The 25,100-nt window shown below is 31.4% G+C and overlaps 1 protein-coding gene across 1 annotated transcript; it reads right to left on the bottom strand.

The window, feature by feature from the left end:
- Positions 1-1,174: 1,174 nt before the first annotated feature.
- LOC105802940 (F-box protein SNE) lies at positions 1,175-2,194 on the bottom strand. The gene has a single exon (XM_012634854.2). It carries the CDS (start codon positions 1,847-1,849, stop codon positions 1,370-1,372), a length of 480 nt encoding a protein of 159 aa, XP_012490308.1. The 5' UTR covers positions 1,850-2,194; the 3' UTR covers positions 1,175-1,369.
- Between the last annotated feature and the right edge of the window lie 22,906 nt (positions 2,195-25,100).

Genomic DNA, 25,100 nt, shown 5'->3' with positions numbered 1-25,100 from the left:
CACTTATTAATCCTATCTTAATTTAATTGTAAAATTATTTAAAAGTTTAGTTCTTTTATAAAAATAAATATTAAATTGAGAATATTTATGTATTTTTATATTTTAATAAATTTAGAAAATACATACATATAATAAAAATCATGATATTTAAATTCAAAATTCAAAATATTTTATTATATTAATTTTTCTATTTCAATCAAAATCATACTTGATTTCCATATTAATTATATAAATGTTTATTTTATCAAGGGCGTCATAATCTAGTAATATTTTATTTTATTTTATTTCAATTTAGTTAAAAAATAGACATATTATACTATAAGGGTTTATATTTTATTCATAAATTATAAGTCTACCTATCATTTATTAAAAAATAATATCACATTTGGTATTTATACTTTGAAATTGTTCAATGTGGCATCCAAACTATTAATTTATATATTATTATGATATCTGAAATTAACACCATTAGTGAATGCTAATCCAACCAATTAAAATTTAACAGTTTAGAAGCAAAATTTTGAGAATGTCATGGTAGATGAAATCAAGTTATTCAACCCCGTTTAAGCTCAATAAGTCAAGCAAGAGACATAGTTTTTGGGAAATTTTAGCTTGTTTATATTTCAATTTTTTTAAGATTTAGGATTTTCAAAAAAAAATGGAGAAATTTTGATTTAAAAATTACATGCCCAAACCTATTACCACTTTGCTCTTCAAATCTTCTTGAGAAAAATCTCAAGCAATGAAATTGGTTTTTAATTTATGTTGTTTAGATTTAATTATTTGTTTTATTTTAATTCTATTTCAAATTTCTTATTTTATTTAACTTTTCACATAATGTTATATTGATGATTTGAAGAAAAAAATCAGGTGTCAAATTTTTATTGGTTGATTTAGCAACTATTAAGGATGTTAACATCGGATACCTTAATAATACCCACATTGAACATTTTCAAAGTATAAGTACCACATTAGATATTTTATAGAAGTACATGTACCAAATAATATACAAATTGATGGTTCAGACACCACATTAGATGTTTTCAAAGAACATGTACTACATTGAACATTTATAAAAATATAGGTAGCAAAAGTGAACTATAATAATTATATTTATTTTTAATGATTTATAAAATTAAAATTACATTTTTAGGTAATATAACCATAATAGAAAAGAAAAAAAAAGGAAGAGGAGAAAAACCCGATAGCAAAAAGGAACTTATTGAATTTTCACTAGTGACAAATCTAGTAACAATTCATAGATAATTAATTATAACCAAAAAAAAAAAAAGTATAAAGAATTTTATGATAGTTTTCACTTTCAAGGTATAATAAATTGAAAACAAAAGTAAGATAAGGCGATGAAAAATCAAACGTTAACAGGCTTGCAAAGGAACATTAGCGACGATGGTGACGATTCCCCGACGAGCCTCCCGTTGCTATTACTTCCACCAAGCCTTTCGTAATAATCAACGCAAAACAAAGACAACGAGAGCTGGACCTCGTCGCCAGCCCAGGAGGCTTTCCTCATTCGTCCAAGTCGGCTCCGCACCGGTCTCACGCAACCCGTGTAGAGGCGTTTGTAGCCGCCCAGGGCAAGAACCACGGAACGGACGCTGGAAGGTGGAGGAGACACGTGGCGGAAGCAGAGGTTTTCCCAGAGGGAGTCATTGCGAGCAATGGTGCACCAGAGACGGCAGACGCTGGCGGCGACGCAAAGGGAACGGCCGTCGAGCCGTTTGAGGATTTCTATGAGGATGTCTACGTGGTCATTGATAAAGAACTTGGGTCTTTTTTCCTTGTTCTCTCCGACTGTCTCGTGGTCTTCACAGTGGTGGGTTTGCACCATTGTTAAAGATAAGAAAAGAAAGAGATAGCGTTGAGAAGTTGAGAGGCAAAGGAAAAATAATGATGGGTTAATATGGAGGAGAAATGCTATCACTGCTATAGGTGTAACGTAAAGTTGAAGGGATTTGACTTCAGAGGGAAAAGAAAAAAGATTGTGTTTGTATTTGGGAAAGAGACATAGAGACAGACTTAAAGACAAACAAGAGAGATTTTTCTTTTTTTCTTTCTGGGTTTTTGACACAACTTAAGATTTTCTTTTTCAATTTTCATTTCTGTACATATAGAATTTGGTAAGAGTTGGTAGAATTTATACTAGAATATGAGTTGCACGTTGAACAAATATTTAAATTAGAATCCTTTACTGCACTGTATTTGTAATGGTTATGGATATATTAAATTTATTATCAACGACGAGAAAACATGAAATCTTATTAAAATTTTATTTACAGCATGGATGAATTAGAGGGAGTAAAGATTTGGGGTTAACGAGAGAGAGAGAGAGAGAGAGAGAGAGACAGAATCGAAAGGGGAGGAGGAAGAGGCCAAGAGAAAAGAGCCAAGGCAAAAAGAACTGGAACCGATGCTGTGCCCTTTTTCTTTAATGACTTTTGTAACTTGCATATATTGTTTTCAACTTTGGCGTTGGGTTTGGTTTGGGTAACAATTCCCATAAAAGAAAAAAAAAATCAGAACTTTTCAAGCAGAGTAAAAAAAAAAACCCAAACCAAATTTATTTGTTTGAAGGTATCTACATGGCCAGGTTCTTTCTGTAGTTTCTGCAGGAAGGGCCCCCCCCCCTTTTGCATTAATGCCATTAAATGTTGAATTGTTTAAAGTAATAAGCAAGGTCAATAGGTTTAAATATTAAGTAGCAAGTATATGTTAAGTTGGATCATTGCATTGAATCCATAGAGGAAAATTTAAACAATGGAAAACAATGTAAAAGAAAACAAACAAGGAGATGAAAGGTAAACAGAAGAGGACCTGGAAAAAACAAACAATGAAATTACATCCAGTAAGGGATTCTAAATCAAAATGCCCTATACAACATGACATATTTTCCCTAACCACTCTCTTAGCTTCAAGTGATCCATCATGGAATCTCCTCTACTCATTGTTTTCAAAGATTTTAGCTACAAATGGTTGTACATTTTCTTTGTGGGTTTTTTTCTTGTTCCAAAGAGTTAAGAGATTTGGTTGGACTTTCCTTGTTTTATGGGTTACTTTTGCAAAGAAACTTCTAATCCAACTTACAAACTGGTATTAGCATACTGACAAAAGTTTACTGTTTGATAAAACTCTGACATGGGACATCTTTTTTTCCAAGTTAATTTTTATATGAGTTCGCTGAGAAATTAAGCATAAAAAGAAGGTGATTGGGTGAGTAAGGAAAGAAATAATTAATCATGTGACTAGTCTTCATCATGCTTGGTTGGTTGGGTACTAATGTGACAACATATAGTGTTTGGGTTTCAAGAAAATAAGAGCAACATTTCTTTGATTTAGACCAAAATCTAGCAGTAAAAGAAAATTTTTAGGATCCGTGGAAATATTTTGTCTTCAAGTCCACATTTTCAAACAGATTTAACACTAAAATTTTGTCCAACATCATGTTACTGGATAAGTTTGAATAGCAGGGAGAAAAAACATGAAATATTTCTAATACATGTAGAAGTTTATTACATTACTTGAAATTAAGTCAGCTAATATTCGAGATTTATGACCTTCATTTTGGTTTTGGGTGTTACGGACAGCTCTATGTTTTGGAAGATAGCTAATTGCCCAGGACCCAGATTAGAATGGTGGAAAATTATGGCAGGATTCGACAAAGAAAGCTGTAAGAACCTTGATGAATGAAATAGCATTCCTCAATATGAGTCTGTACCATGTTACAAATGGCTAATCATCTTGGCAGCTGCCTTTAAGATTGGTTTTAGCTATAAATTCACTCATCCTTCATTTGCTTTTGTTCATGCATAATCGAGGAATAAAACCAACAAAGTTATCATGTAGATTCCATAGGGAAGGAATCTAGGTTGGTCGAAAACCTTACAAAGATAATGACCCATGACCAAAACTGTTCATAGGACAGTATCAGATAAGTGAGTTGGGTAAGAGGGGAAAATAGTTTCTTGAGGAAAATATATAATTATAATTATAAATTTAAATTTAAGTTTTTTATTATTTATTTTGAATTTTTTATATGTATTAGGGTTTAATTTATGAAATAATACTTTCGCTTGTTTATTTTGAGTTTGTTTAATGATGAATTGCAATTGCGAAATTTATTAAAGAATATGTTGTATAATGGGTGAGTATTTTTATTTTAAAATTTACATTTGAACATAATATTTTTAAAATCTTTTCTTTTACTTATTCAACTAAAATTTTATTTTGGTAAATATTTTATATTTGAAATTTATTTGATATTTATAAATATTTTTTATATCCATAAATCAAATACTTTTAAAAATAAAATAAATCTAAAGAATATATCAAAATAGACCAATATTAATATATATCAATACTCATAAAAAATGGATCCGTTTGATAACAATGCCGCCCTTGCTTCACGTCTTAGCCTCGTGTGTTCAAGTTGTGCCATGTAAATTCCAATCATCTAACACTGTTGATTGTTTATACTAAACTTGTGGTTAGTTTTTTCAGTCTGTATTTTCTTTTTATTTAGCTTAAAAGGGTTATCAAATTTTGGCAAAAAAATCAAATAAGCCTTTAGTACTTAATTAAAATTTAAAAATGTAATAATTAAGTTTTTCGTCTTTCATTATTACGTTATTGATGGGTCGTTAACAGGGGTAATTTACCAATAAAAGCCATTTTTTTTCAAAATTTACTGAAATGGGCCAACTATTTAATTATTTACTGGAATGATCCATTTTCCGCGAAATCGCGTCCACGTCGGTAGCGATGTCGTGGTGCGCGCCAGAATTGCGCCCGTCGTCAGCGACTTCTCGACGAGGACGGAAATCGCGCCTAGAGGACGCGATTTGTCGACGTGGCATGAACAGTTTATGTTTTTAGCTTGAAAAACTTTGAAAGGCCATAACTTTTGGCTCGGTTGTCCGATTGAGACGATTTTTTATTTCAAATAAATTTTGAGATCTAAGCTACCGACAAACCGCTTAGAGATGAATAGGGACTAATTTGTAAAGTATAATTTGTTAGTTACGAGTATAGGGACTAAAGTGTAATTATTTCAAAATTAGCATGAAATTTTGTATTTAAGAATATTTGAATGTTATGGAAGGATGAAATTGAATTTGAATTGAAAAACGAAGCTTAGATTTGAAAATATGACTATTTAGGTTTTAGGGACTAAATTGAATAAAATGGAAAATTTTAGGGAACTTCTCAAAAGTGGAATGAGCTGACTTATACCTATAACAGGATGATAAAAGACAATTCTGTAAAAAAAGATCCGGTGTTTACTTCAAATAAATAAGGAAAATAATGATTTGAATGTTTCAAAATTCAATTTTAAACCGAAAAATCAAAATTTAGTGGCAAAAAAGGATCTTTTTCGACAAAAACTACGGCAAACCGCCTTTGGCAGTGTCAGCGCGTAGATCTCGAAAAGTTATTCGAAATAAAAAAAAATCGTCTCAATCGGACAATCGAGCGAAAAGTTATGGCCTTTCAAAGTTTTTCAAGCTTAAAAACATAAACTGTTCATTCACGTCAGCAAATCGCGTCCTCGTAGGCGCGATTTGTGTCCACGTAAGCAAATCGCGCTGACGTGGACGCGGTTTCTTGACACGTACCCTGACATCACGCTGACGTGGATACGATTTCGCGGAAAATGGCTCATTCCGGTAAATAATAAAAAAATCGGTCCATTTCGGTAAATTTTGAAAAAAACCTGTTTTTATTGGTAAATTACCCCGTTAACAGCACTGATGTGGTCCACATCAGCTACAGTTGTTGGTGTGGTCCTACCATATTAATTGTCATGTCAGCAAAAAAAATAAAAAAAATTCAAAAATTTTATAAAAATAAAAAGTTATTTTAAATTTTTTATATCTAGAAGGAACATAGACAAACAATTGTCCAAGTTTATTACTTAAAAAAATTATATTTTAAAAAGATTTAATATTTTAAAATATAAATTTGTAAAATAATATTAAAATTTATAAAAATGGTAAATAAAATTATTAAAATTTATTTCAAAATTTAATTTCAGAATGAATCTGGACATACAATTGTCCTAAACAATTAAGAATCTAGATAACCATATCTCCAAATTCATTTTGGATGCTTTTTAAAATTATATAAAGTTTTAAAAGTATTAAAAAGTATTTTAATTTAATAAATTTTAAATTATTCATTCTTTAGATTATTTGATTAATTTATTATACACTTTTTTAAATTTAATAATATTAAAATTCTTCCAAATTGTTTTTCTTGTTCAAGTAAATAAAAAAGTTATTAATATACTCCATTAAAATATTTATGGAATTAGTTTATTTATTTCAACAAATTGTGATAACTATTAATTATAGTCATGTACACCTAGTGCTACACATATAGAAAATAATTGGGATTTATTCACATTTCTTTTTAAAAATTAACTAGATTAATACAAATTTTAAAAATTATATATTTATTTTCTAAATTATTTTTATTTAGCTTAATATGTACTAATAGAATTAAAACATCTCATATTTATTTTTAAAGTAAAATCATTTTTAATATTTTATTTAAAACTTCATATAATTTTAGAAAAATAATCCTTAATAAATCCGGACAAATATTAATAACAAAATAATTACACTAACAACACCAGATCCTAACAAAGATAACTCTGACACTATAGGATTACAAGTTGGTGACCAGTCTGGTGCTTCAAAGATCAGCTTTTTTGACGAAGACTTATGGTGAGGATCCACTCATCGCAACAGGCTATTGTTTGTTGTTGGATATGCTTGCGAGCAGAAAGTCAATCGGATCTTAGTTGTTGATGGCTCATTTGTCAACATACTGCTTTTAACTACGATAAAAGAATTGGGAGTCCCTCTTGATGAGTTAATGCAAAGTCGCTTGGGCAAAGGGCTTCGGTAAACTCAAACTTCAACTTTTCATCGAAGATATAGAGTCAAGATCACTGTTCCATGTGATTGGTGCTAGGATGACTGTAGATTCATCAAAATGGTGTGCTTTCCTCGACTCTTCATTAGTGCTTCAAGTATAGCAGGAATGGTCAAATAAGACAGTTGTTGTAGATGCAAAACCATAATCTACAGCAGAAGCTTATTCCGCCAATGCTAACTTTTATCTAGAGAGTTCATTTGTGGAAGAAACAATGGACAGCCTAGTCAAATACTCCAAGCAAAAAGAAAACGGCATAGCTCTCGCTCCCAACGAAAATGATGAAATAACTCAAGGTTTGAATACTTTGTACTCTTCCCTTTGGTAACTTGGAAGATTCAAAAGTCCTTGAACCTCAACCAAAAGGATAGGTTAGGACTATCGGATCTCCTTTTCAACATGAAAGTCTTCCTTCTCATCGAGAAAAGGGCTTTGATCCAAATGCTTTTAAACTCCTCGCCAATGTTGGATACAAGAAACAGGAGGCGGTGAAATTGGCATGAGAAATGGATGAGACAAGTAAAGGACTTTAAGATAGTTTTGTCAAGATTCATTAAGTATGACAAAAGAAATCAGATTGTACTAGAACTTCTAAGGCAGGGATTGAATTTACGCCATTGAAGTTGAAGATTCAAGAAACTTCAAGGCACATAACCATGAAAGAAGTTCCAAAAGAGCAAAAGGATTCTACAAGCCTCCAGGACCTTCAATATTTGAGCGTTTGGGAGCATCTACAATGTGACGTTCAGTGTTCGATTGCTCAAGTATTCAATCTCCTCAAAAGTTAATTTTTGAACGAATTGGAAAAGAAAACACTGCAACATCTATCACCAAGCCAAGATCCATCCGTTCAAGACTTGGGAGTTTAGGTTCCAAAAAGGCTAGCCACAACAAGAAAACAAAAGCTCGAATTCTAAAAGAGCCAAGGGATTTTTGCAGCAAAATTCCCTCGCAGATGAAAAGGCACTTCGAATTGAAGATAACTACTAGTGAAGTCTTAAAAGCCAAACGACACACAGTAATCATAACTAATACATCCACAAAGGAAGCGTATGAAGATATGAAAAACCTTACATCTTATCGTCTATCTGTGAAAAAGGTCGATGAAGAGTCTCAAGAAGAGGAAGCCCAAAAAGCTCCTTAGTCATCTGAGGAAGGAAATGAAGCCACTATTGATGAGTTGAAACAAGTCAACAATGGTACTAGTGAGGATCGATGCCCAATCTTTATCAGTGTAAGCTTGTAGTCAGAAAAAGAAAATGCTTATATCGATCTCTTGAAAGAAAATCGATGTGTTTGCTTGGACTTACAAAGCGATACCATGACTCAATCCAAAAGTAGTTGTCCATAATCTGGCTGTTAAGAAAAGTGTTCATCTGATCAAATAAGCTTAAGAGTGATATCATCTTGACTTGATTTCTCAAATTGAAGCTGACTTCATCAAAGAAGTCAATTATCCCCTTACTTACCCTTCTAAATTCGGCTCTGGTGGCGCACAATTTTTTTGTTGATATGTTGTTGAGTTTTATGTGGATGACTTGGTTATGAATTCCAAGAAAAGATTTGCTCACCTGGTTGATCTCTGTTTAGTGTTTGAATGATTGTGCAAATATTAATTGAAGATGAATCTTATGAAGTGTGCTTTGGGTGTATCCTCAGGCAAGTTTTTTGGAGTTCAGTGTGCGGCACTGTGGGATTGAGGTAAACCAATGGAAAATAAATGCAATCATGAAAACGCTAGAGTCAGGCAAGAGTTATTTTTTGTAAAAAAATAGTCCTGCACTGCTGAAACTACAAGCCTGAAGTTTGATTTGATTTAATCATTTAAAACAGAATGCTTCTCAAATTACAATTGGCTGGCAGTGCACGTGATTTAAAAAATGTTTTGACTTTCTTTGGAATTCAGGAATTTGGTTTTGGTGACAGAAAATTGATTAAAGAAACAATTAACTATTTTTTTTAGTAATTTGGTGACTGAAATTTAATTTTTTTTATTTTTGCATAAAAATTAATAATTGTTTCTTCCAAGTACAAAGATCGTGAAGAAGTCGTGGAGCCTTGCAAATTTTTATCAATTACAAAATGTCATAATTATTTTTTCTAATTAATTTTAATTAATTAAGAGGAAAATAATAAAATTTATATAATCATTAATTAAAATTAAAATAATTAAGTGTCAATATTAAATAATTATTTTATCTCTAAATTAATTAAATTAATAAAAGATAAATACTAAATGAAATAGTTTAATTCTTGTAGAATACTCAAATGAAGAAGCTAAATTTTACAAGAATTCTCTTTTACTCAAGTAATTGACACTATAAAAGGGTCACCTCTAAGCCATTCCATGGATTCGCAAGTTTGGAAGTTTCTAAAAAAAGTCGTATTCAAATTCAATTCAAACGAGGAGAGGAAGTTAAAATCTGTTTCTAAAGAAACCAACCTTTCGATCCAATTCAACTAAAAAAATGAGGCTCAATCCAGTTTCATGAGCAAGTCGATACAACACTTGAAGCAACCCACATCCATTCAAGATCTAGTCTAGACGACTCTTAGATGAGAGCCCAACCAAAGTTTTCTTTGTAGAGAAATATCTAGATATTGTATGCTTTTCAAAGTTATCAACAAAATTTGTCTCTAAATTTTCCAAGTCATTTTTGACTCAGTAATTTGTGAGTACAACAACCTAATAACAAATTTAATATTCGACATTTACACCTTTATTCAAATTTGCTTTTACTCTTTTATTTGAAGCAAATTGCCCTTAATTTTTCATTGTTGATGTGATATTATTTTGTCTTATATGTCAAATCTACAAATAAATTAAAAACTATAATTATTTGCTAACGTGATATATACGACAAAATAGTGCAAGGTTAAGAATAAAGGTTGAGTATCAATTTGCTTCAAATAAAAGAATAGTAGCCAAATTGAATAAATATGTAAAAGTCTAATGTTAAATGTATTATTATGCCTTATATATATAAGTTTATGTTGGGAAATGTGCCCATATTGTAGTAAACATATAACTGTTTTTTATGTATTTGAGCTATGAATAAATAAATAAAGTTAATTTCACATTTCACTATTATATCTTTTGTGTTTCTATCTTTCATATTTTGCATACATAGTAAAATTGTGATAAATAAATGTTAGCTCATTGATTGTCTAAATTCAAACTGATGATAAGTGACACTGTAAGAATGTTTACATTCCGAGGAAAATAACTTACTTCAGTAGATAATCTAAACGAGTCTGTAATCCCGTAAAAGAATCAAAGTGAGCATTTGATTCAAATACATAGAAGGATTATTATGTCGTCTACAATTCCAATTAGGGAGATGACTACTCTTGGCTATCAGAGGAGTTGAATCCACGGGTAGAGACATAGATGTACTCATTGGAAGAATGATACATTGGACTCAACCCAAGTTGAATTAGTTCTGAATTCGTTTATGAATTAATTCACTTGTGACGTTCATGGTGTGACTTACTTAAATTCTGAGTTAGCTATTGACCATGCATATATAACTCATGTGCTTTGATATAAGTGGAGGCTTATGATCTAAAGATGATCGAGCCGATCGTCGATATGTTGGGTACATGACTTGTGTATGACATGTCTTTACTAGCAATAATGGATTTCATAGCTCAATTAAAGAGTTATCGATATCCTCTCATTGTCATTGTGTGGATTGATAAATATGGAACATGACCACGAGTTGTTTGTTCTCGAACGAGTAATTCATCACAGTTATTAGTTGACAATGATCATATTAATCATTAAGAAGAAACAATGGTGACAATGAAGTAAAATATGATTGTATTGAGGGAACTAATTTAACTCAAAGAAAACGAGGATATTATATGAGGGTAACACACACATGACGAGGTCATTGGACAAAGCAGTTTGATGAATTGCTTTCGTAAATAATATATAATAAGGAGTTTTCAATTATGGTACTTCTTATGGACTGACTCCATGATTAAGTAACTTGAGAATTATAAGAACGATGCTTTTGGACTTAATCGTAATTACTCGAGCCTAATTGTATATGTTTGATTGGTCTTTTCGCTAGCTCAACAAAATCTCGATCGAACTGCATTTGAATCAGAAGAAAATTCTATGACTTTGGAAATAATTTAATTCATTCGATCTGGAATTAAATTAGGTGGTCGTGTGAATTATTCAATTAGAGAATTTGATTCAAAAATTTTCTTGAAAAATTAATTTGAAAATCTCAGTGGTTTTTGGGAAAAAGTGATTTTTGAGAAAATTAATTTTGACCAAATAAAATTAAATTAATTAAAATAAATATGATATTTTTGGAAATTAATTTTCAAGTTAGACAATTAGCCTAATGGGTAATTGAACTTGAAAATTGAATCGAGAATCAAAATCCAAGACCGAAACCCAAAAACTGTTTGAACTGGACCTTGTGCTTGGAATAGGGCCAGATGGTCTTATCGGTGATTGGACCAGATTGATTGGGCTGCCACTGGCTTAGACCAAACCAATAGCAGCTGAACCGGCCAGGCCTATTCGAGCAAAATGGCGATAGTTTGGGGTGTCGGGGGAATCGCGTTGACGATGGCTTCGCTGGGCACGACGACTACGACAATGGCGATCCGGCGGATGGTCGGCAGTGATGATTCTTAAACGGTAGAGTAGTGAAAAACTCATACTCCTAGTGAGATTCTACCGGGTAACTTGATTTAAAAGTAACTTTTCCAAATGTAATATTGTTTTAACGAATTTAATGTTAAATTTAATATAATAATTGTCTAGATAATATTTTATTAATTTAATATTAATGTTATTAATTCTAATTCTAGTTGAACTCTCTCTTGACTCTCCCTATAAAGAGAGCACGAGCCATTATTCTTATACACTTAAATTCAAGAAAAGTTGTAGAAAGAAAATTTTCTGAAGAAACTATTTCAGAAAATTTCTAGAGATATTCTTGTTATTTATAGCTTGACCCTAGAAGTTTATAGAAATTACGAAATTGCCCCATTGGTAATTTTGTGAAAATTTTTCTGATTCGAAGTGAGTCCACATTCGGAAGACGTGAGCTTGAGGATAGCAAAGAAGACTACTCGGTTGAAGCGTTCATCCTAGACGAATCATAAATGTACGATTTTGATTAAGTGTTTATTACTTTAGATGACACAATTAAGTTCTTTTTTTCTTTAGAAATTTTTTTAAAACTCTGGTTTTCCCTTAAACCTATTTTCCGTTGCGTTTTCCAAACCTAATTTTTTAACAGTTCAAAATAAGATAACCTTAGGTAAAAGTACCACCAAACCTCCTCTATTATACCTTGAATTACGTTTTAGCCCTTCTACTGAAAAAATGAGCAAATTAACCCCTGTAGGTTATATGAGTAAGCAAAACAAACCTGCCGTTGAACTTTGGTCTTTATATATAATGTATAATAATAAATTTAGCTCTCAATTACTTTTACACATTTGTTCAATTTGACCCCTACTCTTTTATTGGAAGTAAATTAGAAACTTTTGAAACTAATAAGCTAAAGGGTCAAAAAGACCTTAGTAACTAATTTTAAAAAATCAATTAAACCCTTCTAAAATTTAAACATTAACAAATAAAAAAATTATAAAAAAGTTGTAAAAATTTTAAAATTATATATATTTTAGAATAACAAAACCGACCCATTAAAAACTAATGGTTATAAGATTTTTTTTAAAAATGACCCATACTCTTTTATTGGCTTGATATTATTATTTTTTAATAAAAAATTATAATTTTAAAATTTTTATAATTGATCTACAGGGGTATAGGGGTTATAGTTGGGGTTCGCTCGTCCTTGTATTCTTATATCAGGAAATTTGTCGAGGTTCCATAGATGGGGTAAGTGAGATGAGGGGATTGTATAACATTGTTGTAATCCTGGGCTTTGATATAAATTACCATTCATTACCCCAATTAGGAGAGCCCTATTGAATGCCCTTTGGCGACAAGGTAAAGGATTTTTTACTATTTGATTACATTCATGGTTGTAGTTATTTTCTAATTAAATGGCTAATTTTTTATTTAAACATACTATATAGATGGAGACATGAGATACATGACATTGGAATTGGAAATGAAACTAAAGCCACATTGAGAATGAAGATAGACATGTATTGTAAACAACAGGTAAATAAAGTGCAATCATTGTCGGTAGATTATCACCCGCTACATGAATTGTAGAATATCTCATTGAATTGTCACGGGTAATAAATCTATACCTCAACAACCCCATCGAAGCTCTAATATTTTGACCAATTTTAAGCCTCATCTCCACGAACATGATGTCATCATTTTAATCCGGCTTTCAGACTCAAAGATTACACTGATATCTGTATCAAGAATCCGACCATTTTAGTTCACCATAGCATAAAACCTATTGCTCATTTTGTAACAAATTTTTGAGTATAATATCAATTTAAATTAAAAAAATTAATCAACATATAACTAGTAAATTAATAATATTATCATCGGTAATATAATATCTTTAACTATAACATAAACATTTTGCAAATCAAAATAAAACAATGCTAAGTAGATTTTATAATTCTAACAACAAAACAACATTGTTGTATATTCAAAATACCACTATAATTGACAACATTGAAAATTTTCCTTAATAATATTTTCCTTCATAGTAAATAAATAACAACAAAAAATGAATGTTAAGTTTTGAACAAAAAATTAAACAATGTCATCGTGGTTCTTTCCTAGGCCAAATCATGAACCATATCAAGATCACGATTGATATATTTCTCACTTTCCTATTAATGAAATAAGAAGCAGTATTTAATACAGTACAAGAAGTAACAGTCAGCTGGCTAACTATAACTAACCAACTAATTTATTAATTGTTAACTATAACTAACCTTTCCTAACTAACTTTTGTTCATCTAATCGTTATTCCTAACATTCCCCGTGCTACTCGACTTCCTCTCTGTATCTTCACCATCACGAGTGATAACCTTGAGTCGATTCCTAAACTTATGAAACAGACCTGCAGATAGTGGTTTTGTTAGCACATCTGCAGCCTGATCATGACTTGGAACATGCCCAACTTGGAATAATCCTTGAGCAACTTTCTCTCGCACGAAGAACAAATCTAGTTCAACGTGTTTGAACTTTGAATGCATTACTGGATTTCCTGCGATTGCCACAGCAGCTGAGCTATCACACCATACCAACGCTTTGCCCTTAGTAGTGGCTCCTAACTCAGACAACAAGGACAGAATCTAAACCATCTCAGTAGTGACATGAGCAAGGCTTCGATACTCTACCTCAGCTGTAGAACACGAGACTACCTGCTGCTTTCTCGAACTCCAAGATATGGAATTTTCTCTAAGAAAAACATAGTAACCGGACGTGGATCGATGATCATCACTATCGAACCCCCAACTAGCATTTAAGAAACCTTCAAGTAGAAATTTTAAACTCCGACTGAATTTTATGCCATAATCCAAGGTCCCTTTCAAATAGCGCAAAATCCGTTTGGCAGCTTTAAAATGCAGGTCTAATGGTTTGTGCATGAATTGGCAAACCTTATTAACTGAAAATGCTATATCTGGCCTGGTAATCATAACATACTGTAAGGAACCAACTATGCTTCTGTACAACTTTGCATCTTCGACAAGAGTACCTTCATTAGCTGTCAAATGACAAGTTGTTGTCATGGGCGTGGGTGAGTCATTTGACTTATCCATGGATGCTCTTGCAAGAAGATCAAGCACAACTTCCTTTGACTAAGAAAAACCCCATCTAGTGTATAGCTGAGCTTAATACCTAAGAAGTAACTGAACCTTCCTAGATCTTTAAGAGAGAACTAAACATCAAGCTCTTTAACAAACTGGTTTATCGCTTGTGAATCTGTCTTAGTCACAATTATGTCATTAACATATACAAGGACATAGAGTAGTTGAGATCCTGACCGATAAACAAATAGGAAATTATCAGCTTTTGAACTAGCAAATTGTGCATTTACAATAAAATTCCTGAGTTTGTGAAACCAGGCTCGTGGTGCATACTTAAGGCCATAAAGTGCTTTTCTCAGTCTGCAGACCAACTGTTGACCACTACCTCCTTGTTGTTCAAACCCTGGTGGTTGCACCATGTATATCTCCTTCTGTAAGTCTCTGTTCAAGAAGGCATTGTTAATGTCTACCTGGCGAAGAGTCCATCCCATAGAAACTGCTAGAGCTAGAACTACTCGAATGGTTGTTGGTTTGACAATAGGGCTAAAAGTTTCTTGAAAATCAACTCCTGCCTTTTGAAGATATCATTTGACAACCAGCCTACCCTTGTACCGAGCAACAGATCCATCAGCATGTCGTTTGACTTTGAAGATCCACTTACAACCCATAGCCTTACGACCTTCAGGTAAGGGAACAATATCCCATGTATGATTTGCAATTAAAGCCTTATACTCATTATGTGCAGCAACTGTCCACACAGGGCTTTGAAAAGCTTCAAGGATAGATATGGGTTCTTTTTCTGTTAAGAGTGAGGCAAACACCTTAGGTTTGAAGATGCCACTTTTGGATCAGGTTCTCATTGGATGAATATTCACAGATGTAACAGCCTGATCAGGAGAATGAGACTAAGTAGTTGCTGCTGGTGAACATGCATGTTCACTTGGTAGATCAGATTGTCTATCAAGAGACCTATCAGGAGACCGTAGGCTAGAGGATTAAATTGACCCTGCCACAGGAGATGAGACGACTTGGTTGAGAGCTGAAGAATTAGAAGTTGAAAGAGTTGTGATTGCCACCATGGGAAGGCTAGACTTGTGATGAATAGAGCCACTTGAGCCAGGTCCAGAATTTAAGAAAGAACCAGTTTGAAAAGGAAATATTGCTTCATCAAATGTAGCATGTCGAGAGACAAAAATGTGGCCATCCTTATCAATACATTTGTAACCCTTTTGATTTGTAGCAACTCTAATAAACACGGACTGTCTAGACCGAAACTACAACTTGTAATTCTGATATTGCCTCAAGTTGGGAAAACAAACACAACCAAAAACCTTGAGATGAGAATAGGTAGGTCGAGCTTTGTAAAGTACCTCATAAGGGCTTTTCTTCTGTAGAAGGGGAGTAGGGAGTCTATTTATCAAGTGAACAGCATGAGCAAAAGCATGGGACCAGAAAGTTAGAAGTAATGAAGCCTGTACGAGAAGTGTCAACCCCATGTCAACGAGGTGTCGATGCTTCCTTTCAGCCAACCCGTTTTTCTCAGAAGTATGGTGACAAGTGACCCGATGTTGAATACCAAGTCGAGACAACTCCTTGGATACAGACCTATATTCACCTCCAATCAGTTTGAAACCTCTTAATAGAACAACCAAATTGAACCTGAACCATTGAATAAAAAATGAGAAAGCACTTGAAGACATCTGACTTTGACTGGATGAAATACACCCAGATGTACCTGCTATGCACGTCCACAAATGAAACATAATAAACAAAGCCATTTGATTTTAGATGAGTAGGGCCTTAAACATCTGATTCTACTAATTTAAAAGGCAATGAGTACAAGGTTTTCGATGGACTGAATGGCAGTTTATGAGCTTTACCTAACTGGGAAGCTGAACAAATGGTAGATAGAGTGCTACGTCTAAAAGGAACATTACAAATACGCAGAACATCAACAAGAACATTGTTACATGGATGACCTAGTCGACTATGCCACAATGTAGGGGAAAACACACTTTAAGTTGTGTATAACAACGACAAACTGAGCTCAGAGGATGCACCACGGTTGTTGGACCAATCGAGAAGTATCAAACTTGTAGAGACCATTATGCATACGGCCCACTAGGAGGGTTTTCTGGGTTAGAATATCCTTCACAAAGCAAAGTAACGGGTTAAATTCAAAATAGACAGCATTGTCCCTGGTAAATTAGCCAACTGATAGCAAGTTCTTGCACACAGTGGGAACATGATGTACATTCTTTAGGCGTAAAAGCCTAGAACCAGCCTGCATGCTGGATGTGCCTATGTTGGCAATCGAAACAGAAGTACCACTCTTCATAGAAACTTGCCTTGTACCTGTATAAGGAGAAACTGTTGAAAGATTGGCCACGTCAAAGGTGATGTGATTAGTTGCCCCAAAATCTGGATACCATGACTGATCATGAGCAGTATATGAATGCTGACGAGGAGTAGAATGAGAGGACATGGTAGCCTGATATGAGGAACTACAAGAAGGAGACATATGAGAACAATGAGTAACAGTAGAAGAACTCTTCTGATCTTGAAATTGATGATAATTAACTATCATTGACTGACTGAGACTAACACCCGAAAACATTTCATCAAAACGGTGATAGCATATTTGAACCAAATGGCCGATTTTGCCACATTACTAGCATTGCGGCCTAGATCGTGACCAACTACGACCACTGCCACGAGCCTTGCCACAAGACCAACCCTGGCCTTGTCCCCTATAGCCATATTTTCACTCTTGGTGACAACAGTTAGGAGCATTAGTATGTTTAGAATTCACGTTACTATCCTCCTTCTGATGAGTTTCCAGATTAGCTTGCAACTTCAGTCAGAGAAACTAATTGTCGTGTTTCATAATCAATAAGCATCTCTGTTAATAATTCGAGAGACATTGGTGTGGCAGAGGCAATCACACGGATAGATTCATACTCCAGTGAAAGACCAGCCAGTGTGATACTCACTTGTTCGTGCTCAGTGACCACACTGCCAGCAGCAGTGAGACTATCACTGAGATTTTTTACCTTAGTCAAATACTCTTTAACAATAAGACTCCCTTTCTTGAGAGAGTACAACGCATGACGCATGCTCGAGAGCTTGACGTTAAATTTTGCCCCAAATCTCCTTTTAATTCCAGTCCAAATGTCAAAACTGGTCTTGGCCGTTGTGAGATGTACCAGAACTTCATCTGTGACTGTGGAAAGCAACCAAGAAGCTAGGAATTTGTCCTACTTTTTATGTACCAGAAAAGAAGTATTATCAACATGCCGTCCATCAGGTCCAGGTAGATGAGTAGGTGGAGCAGGAGTTGTACCAAGAACAAAGCCTTCAAGATCACAGCCTTCAAGAATCAACAAGATCTGATGTTTCCATAACAAGAAGTTCTGCTCCCCTAGTTTGATCGTATCGTGTTTGGAAAGTAATGAATAGTCTGTAGAGTCGTGCTACTAAGACCTTGTAAATGAGCTGCTCCTTCAACATTAGACGAATGGCGAGGTGTATCACCAGTAGGTATAGTTTCATTTGCCATGAGAAACCGAGAGAAAAGAAGAGAGAAAAAAAATGAGTTATCCCAAGAAGACTCTAGCTCAGATACCGTATCAAGATTACTATTGATATATTTCTCACTCTCCTATTAATGAAATAAGGAGCAGTATTTAATAAAGTACAAGAAGTAACAGTCAGCTGGCTAACTATAACTAACCAACTGATTTATTAATTGTTAACTATAACTAATCTTTCCTAACTAACTTATGTTCATCAAATCGTTATTCCTAACAAACCAAAATTAAATCATTCAACACTATATTATATATTTAACGCAAGTAGATATTCAAGTCTAAAAAATCATTTTTAATGTATATCCAATACTACTATAAAAATATAAATGTCATAAACTAATATTATATATTTAACGCAAATAGATATCCAACTCTAATAAATCTCAATTTTAATGTATATCCAATACTACTATAAAATATAAATGTCATAAACTAATATATATTCAATAATAATCCCAAGAGTCTATTACATTTTTAACACTAATGTACTTAATAGATGTTAATGGATCAATACATAAATTATAATATTATTACCTAAAAAACTCATCAAACATAATCGGAGATGACAATTTAATTTTGTCATAATCATCGTTGTCTCTTCCACGCCATCTCTATCTCTTTCCAATAAAAGAATGACAAATCAAAATTTTACTCATTTTAACATTTTGACGGTTTCCACTATCACTATTTTTTTTCTTCACCTTAAGTAACGCAATAGTTGTTGATTTGGAATAAAGTTGAGTTAGATGGAAGTCCCCCTTTGAAGCATCAATTTTGGAGATGGAAATCTTAACGTTCAAGTTTCATAACCTTTGAGAATATGAAATGGGTTTTTCTATATTTTGTTCAAATTGTTGCTACTTCCAATTTATTTGAATTGCTTTGACGTTTAGGCTCTGCTTGTTTCATTGAAAATGACTTTCGAGAAATGATTTTTGGAAAATGACTTACTTTTCTGGAAAAGCTAATATTTTCTGGTGTTTGGATGAATCTGTGTAAAATATTTTCTTTTGTTTGGCAGATTCTTTAAAAATATTTCATAAAAGTCGTTTTCAACTAAACAAACATACATTTGAGATTTTTTATTTTTCATTGTTTAATTGAGTTTATTTTATATCTATAATTTTATATTTTACATTGTTTTTACATATATTAAAAATATTTTGTTCAATTTAGATTCATTGCAATGATCATTTTTAGTTACATGACTACCAACTGAGTATTTTTTATTGAAAAATGTGACATTAACAAAATTGACAAAAAATCAACAATTTCAAAGATTGGACTTGATTTTCAAATTTGGAAAGTAGATGGACTAAATTGTTAAAAATAAAAGTATAGAAACTAAATTGCAAATTTGTGAAGAGTATATAGACTTATGACATATTTTAACATTTATACTACAAACAACAATAATATTTATAAATATAATAAATATTTAGTATTAAAATATTAATATTGATATTTTCAATAATATGTGAATAATATTATTTAAAATTATTATTTTTAAAACTTACTATTAAAATAAAATTTAAATATTAAATAATTTATTAAAATAATAAATTATACTAATTATATTAATAATTTATTATATGACTAAATATAAACAATTAAATACGTATGTTTAATAATATTAAAAAATATAATATTTTTATAAAAGTTAATTTTTAAAAGGGTATGTTTAATAATATTAAACTTGATTTAAATTAATTTTTATATAAAAGTAAAATTATTTATTGAGGAGCTCTTTTCTAGAAAATGACTTGCGCTTTTCAAGAGAGTAAGTCATTTTACAAGGAAAAAAACTTATTTTCCGTTGACTTGTAAGTCATTTTCCGTTGACCAAGCTGTTTTCTGTAAAACAAACACAGGAAAATGCAGAAAATATTTTCCGTAAAACCTTTTACATGTAGACAAACGGTCCCTTAATGTATTAGACCCAAACCTAAAATTTTCAATTTCTTTTTTGTCAGTTTCAAAATTTTATTTAATTTTTGCATTGCCATGTTTGCTTTTCAATGACTTTGACTTCAAACTTTGGTTTTTAAGTATTTCTCATCAAAAGTTGGACTTCATCTTCCAAAAGCTTGTTTATCTGCAAATTTTGTTTAGTGCCTGCATTCTCCCTTTTTTGTTTTGAGGGAATTCATTTAAATTGTTTGTAATTTTTCAACTATTTATGAACCTTTAATTTGATAGTGAAACCAGATGAATCTTTCAACCGTATTGAAAGCAATACTCAAGAATATGTTTTCCAAATACTTTGATTAACTAAAACCTAAATATGCTATAAAACCCAAATTAACAACTTTGTGTTTAAGGAACTCATTCAAATTTTTTGTTCAACGATATACCAACATTTTTCCATGGTACAACCGGGTGAATCGATCTCCAGTGTTCAAAGCAATGATCAAGAATGAAATGGAAGAAAGTGATGTACACTACAAAAGCATGGTTGGATGAACAAATCGCTTGTGATCTTCTGGTTTTAGTTGAAAAATACCAGGTGAAGCATCTCAAAATTGAACTGGGATACTTGAACCTCAAACTTCGACCTTGAACCTTGAAATTGGTTTAGGATTTAAGGTTTCGAGTTTGGAGTTTAGGTTCGAGTTCAAGGTTGGTTTAAGGTAAAAAACAATTATCAAAATTATGTATCAATGAGTGAAAAAATTGTTAAAATGTCATTAAATAACTGGAAAGAGACATAGGATAACGTGGCACCCTTGTTTCACACAATCCTTTCTCTTGTCGAAGATTCATAATCAGTCAATGAGTGGTGTTTGCTTGCAGGCATACAAAGTTGAATAAATCCTAAGAAAAGAAACAGATGAAACACATACAACCGGTTTAGGACACTTTTGGCTGCAACACACTAGATTCTGATTTTATATATAGACGCTTGGCACACTGACAAAGAATAAAAAAGGTGGCTTGGGTTTTAATCTTGGTAGGTCCTCAATCTCCATAAACAGATTTGATCATTTCAAGAAAACCATGCCCTCTTATTGTTGGTAGTACCTCTCAAATTTAACAGTGTTTCTTTGATTTTTGTAGGAATAAACAAGCTTGATTTAATTGCACAGTTGGCCTTGATACTTTGTACTTTCTTGCAACTTTTGTGTTACCCTACTTTGTATTTTTCTAATATTAATCATGTTTTATATTTATGTAGCATATATCTAGGAATGAAGTCAAAATTTTATGATGAGAGTTGAAATAAAAGAGGATTAAATTATAAAGTTGAAACCATCTTCTTTTAGTATTTTTCCATATTATAATTTTAAAACATTTGAAAGGGTAAGGAGATAAGGCTTCTATTCACTATAAACTCAACATACATTAGATTATTCTCACAACTAATAAAAACGACATTATTCATAAAAATAACCGATTAAAAAATTAATTTAATCTTAGTAAACGAGAATTTGTCTGATCATAGAAAATTTTGTGGGATTTCATTACCCAAATGCATAAGTAGACAGAACAATATTTTTTTAGTGGAAGGATTTTTATTTATACATGATTTGTCTACGTAGAGGTTGCAAATGAGTAGGTTTGGATTAGGGTTTTTTGGAATTTTAAATTTTTTGGGTTTGTATTTTTTTAGGTTTGATTTTTTTCAGGCTGTGCTCTTTTGGACTTGGACTTGGATCAAACTAGGCGGACTTTGACGGGTTAAAATAATTTTGAATTTTTTAAGTTATAAATATTTTAATTTTGAATGTAATAATTCATTTTATTTTTATACAATGACAATACAATTATAAAAAATAAATTAGTATATGTGGATTGTCATGTGGGTTGTAATGTTTTAAAATTTAATGTTATAGTCAATTTCTGTTAAAAAAAAACAATTCAACTCTTTTGAAAGGTTAATAGTTAAATTTGATTTTTTAAAAGGTAGATAACCAAATTTAATTAAAATCATTTATCAATGAAGTCATAAGTAATTTGGTAAAGCATCTATGAATAAGCACTTTTTAGGCTGAATTTCAATCCTTGGAAATTTCTTTGTTATTTGTTTAATTTAAACATTTGATGTAAAAATAGTAAAAGATGAACATTCATTATTTTATTTTTAGAAAAGTTTTAAATAATTTTTTTAAGTGAGTGGGCATTAAGTTTATTCTTGATATTAACTCATATAGTATAGATATAAACCAACAAGAAGTTAAAACTATACTAACCATGAAATAACTTAAGGCAAGACATAAAAGTTCAAAATAATTTAGTGAAAAATAACATAAACACAACACTAAATACATAAATGCATCAAAACTCACATAGGATTCATAATTATGATGTAAAAGTTATATAAATTTACAATATTATAAATACATCAATATTGTTATTAGTATATAAAAGAATTAGATTCGAGCACATTGAAACACGTTTAGCTTACTACTTAAGGGTTAGAGAAGGACTATAAATAACTCTAAATATTTTTTAAAAATAATTTCAATAAAAAAACTTCCATGTATTTATCATTACCTTTTAAACCATTTCCTTAAAATGACTTTATTAACCTCTACAATTTTAAATAAACCATTGCTTTGTTGTGAATTAATCACCCTTTCAATTTTCTTACTCTAAGTTGTTAGAGTTTGAGTGGCCCAAATCACATCACTTGTTGAAAAAATAATATAGTGGTAAAATAAGGGGATATGTGGGCCCTCGTGGTACGAACTATGTCGCATAAGTATAATCCGTATAGAATTACACTTCTTCTATTTGATTTTTATTAGAATAAGGTTTTTTCAACTCTTAAATAGGTGTAACCAAAACTCTTTTTATATCATTCATTTTTCAACATTAGTAATTTTTTTCTCTTCTGCTCGTGATTTTTTTTTTAAAATAATTTTCACATAAGATTTATGTTTTTTATTTTACAATTATTCTATTGTCATTATCCACGTTTATTATTAGGGTTGAGCATTCGATCGAATCGAATCGAATCGAATCGAAAATTTTCGAGTTTTTGAATCTCATTTTATCATCCTAACTTTATTTGAAGTTTTCTCGAATCGAGTCGAGTGAGATGGAATTCGAATCGAATCGAATCGAATATATTTGTTCGAGTTAAATTTAAAAAAATAATTTTGGGTCCTTGTAACCATTGTCACCCATCGTAATAAAATTTGTCCACATTAATCAAATTTTTTATTAACTTTCATCACTTCATAATTTATTTATTAATTTTTATATATTGGTTAGCTTCTTTGCTTGCTTAGTTGTTTCAATTATCTTGATTCTTGTCACTATGTATTTTAGAATTAAAATATATTAAATGTAAAAATATGATTTTTAATAAAAGTTATTTTAAAAATAAAATGTGAAATTAATACCAATATAAAATTTTAACACGAATATTTTATGGCATAATTAATAATTCAATTTTAATATAAATATTCAATATGACTAAACAATTCAATAATATAAATAATGTAAAATGTGAAATTTAATTTAATAATATAAATAGTAGATATAAATAAAATTATTACTATTTATGTTTAGTGATTTTTTTTGGATAATTTTGATTTTTTATTTGAGAGTAAAGGGTGAGAAGTAAAAGTTTAGGGGAAAAATAAAAAGTTTTGGGGAATAAAAGTTTGAAGGAAAGTAAATAGGGGGAGTAAAATTTTGGAGGGAAAATATTAAAAAAAAAATTGGAGGGGGGAGGGTTTGGGATAAATGGGAGGTGGGATGGGAAGTGGATAAAAGTTTTAGGGGAAAAGTGGGAGGGAGTAAAAATTTTGGGGGGAAATAAAAGGTTTTGAGGGTTTTTGGGAGTAAAATTTTGAGAAAAAATAAATGGGAGAGTAAAATTTTGGTGGAAATGAATTTTGGGTAGATTGGGGGTTGGGAGGAGGAGTAAAAGTTTTGGGGGGAAAGTGGGAAGGAGTAAAAGTTTTGAGAGAAAAGTAAAAAGGTTTAGGAGTTTGGGGTAAAAATGTAAAATATTATAGTTTGATATTCGAATTATTCGAATTATTCGAGTTATTCGAATTCGAAAACTCAACTCGATTCGAACTCGAAATTCGATTTTTTTTCGATTTTTTTTCGATTTTTTCGAGTCAAATCGAGTTTTGCTCACCCCCATTTATTATAATACAAACGTCTCATTTATGTAGGGACAGCTTTTATATAGGTATAGATATGGTTTTACGTAGAAAAAGAAATAAGATTGAATGGAATAAGATTAGAGGCTGTTGGCTCTTCCAAATGAGAGGGTTTTGAGTAGTCACAATCAGATTTACAGGCCCATATCTAAATTAGAAGCATAATGCGAAGCACAATTATGCCAATACTTGATCTCGTTTGGTCTTATTCATAAATGTGCATGACTTTTGTATACGTAATTATCAATTGATTCATTTATTATGAGGTCCCTAAAATCATTTTGAGAATCTCATTATATGTGAATTATATTTAAATTTATTGTGATTTGTATTATACAATTATATTTATTTTTGTGATAGTACCTATAATTGTACATATAAACTCCCTTAAGAAGGAAAGTATCATTTTCTATTCTTTTAATTTAGGTTTTTTTTATAAAAATGACCCTAAACTATTTATTATTTATGAAAATGACTCAGTTTTGAAATTAAGTATGTAAATTACCTGTTTTGAATAGTAACCTTTGCTGTCAACATTACCATTGGCTGCACCAACGTCAAATCGATAGCCAATCATTGGGGCTTAAATTAAAAAATTATTTTTGATAGGTGTTGTTGTTATCATTGGCGGCGCTAGTATGTGTATTTTATACATCGGTGTATTTGTAAAAAATACATGTATTCTAATTTTTGAAATAATGGGAAAAAATAT

Source organism: Gossypium raimondii, chromosome 7, assembly GCF_025698545.1.
Source record: "Gossypium raimondii isolate GPD5lz chromosome 7, ASM2569854v1, whole genome shotgun sequence".
Classification (NCBI taxonomy): domain Eukaryota; kingdom Viridiplantae; phylum Streptophyta; class Magnoliopsida; order Malvales; family Malvaceae; genus Gossypium; species Gossypium raimondii.
The sequence above is the reverse complement of the archived record's forward strand: the minus strand, read 5'-3'. Positions and strand labels throughout refer to the sequence as shown.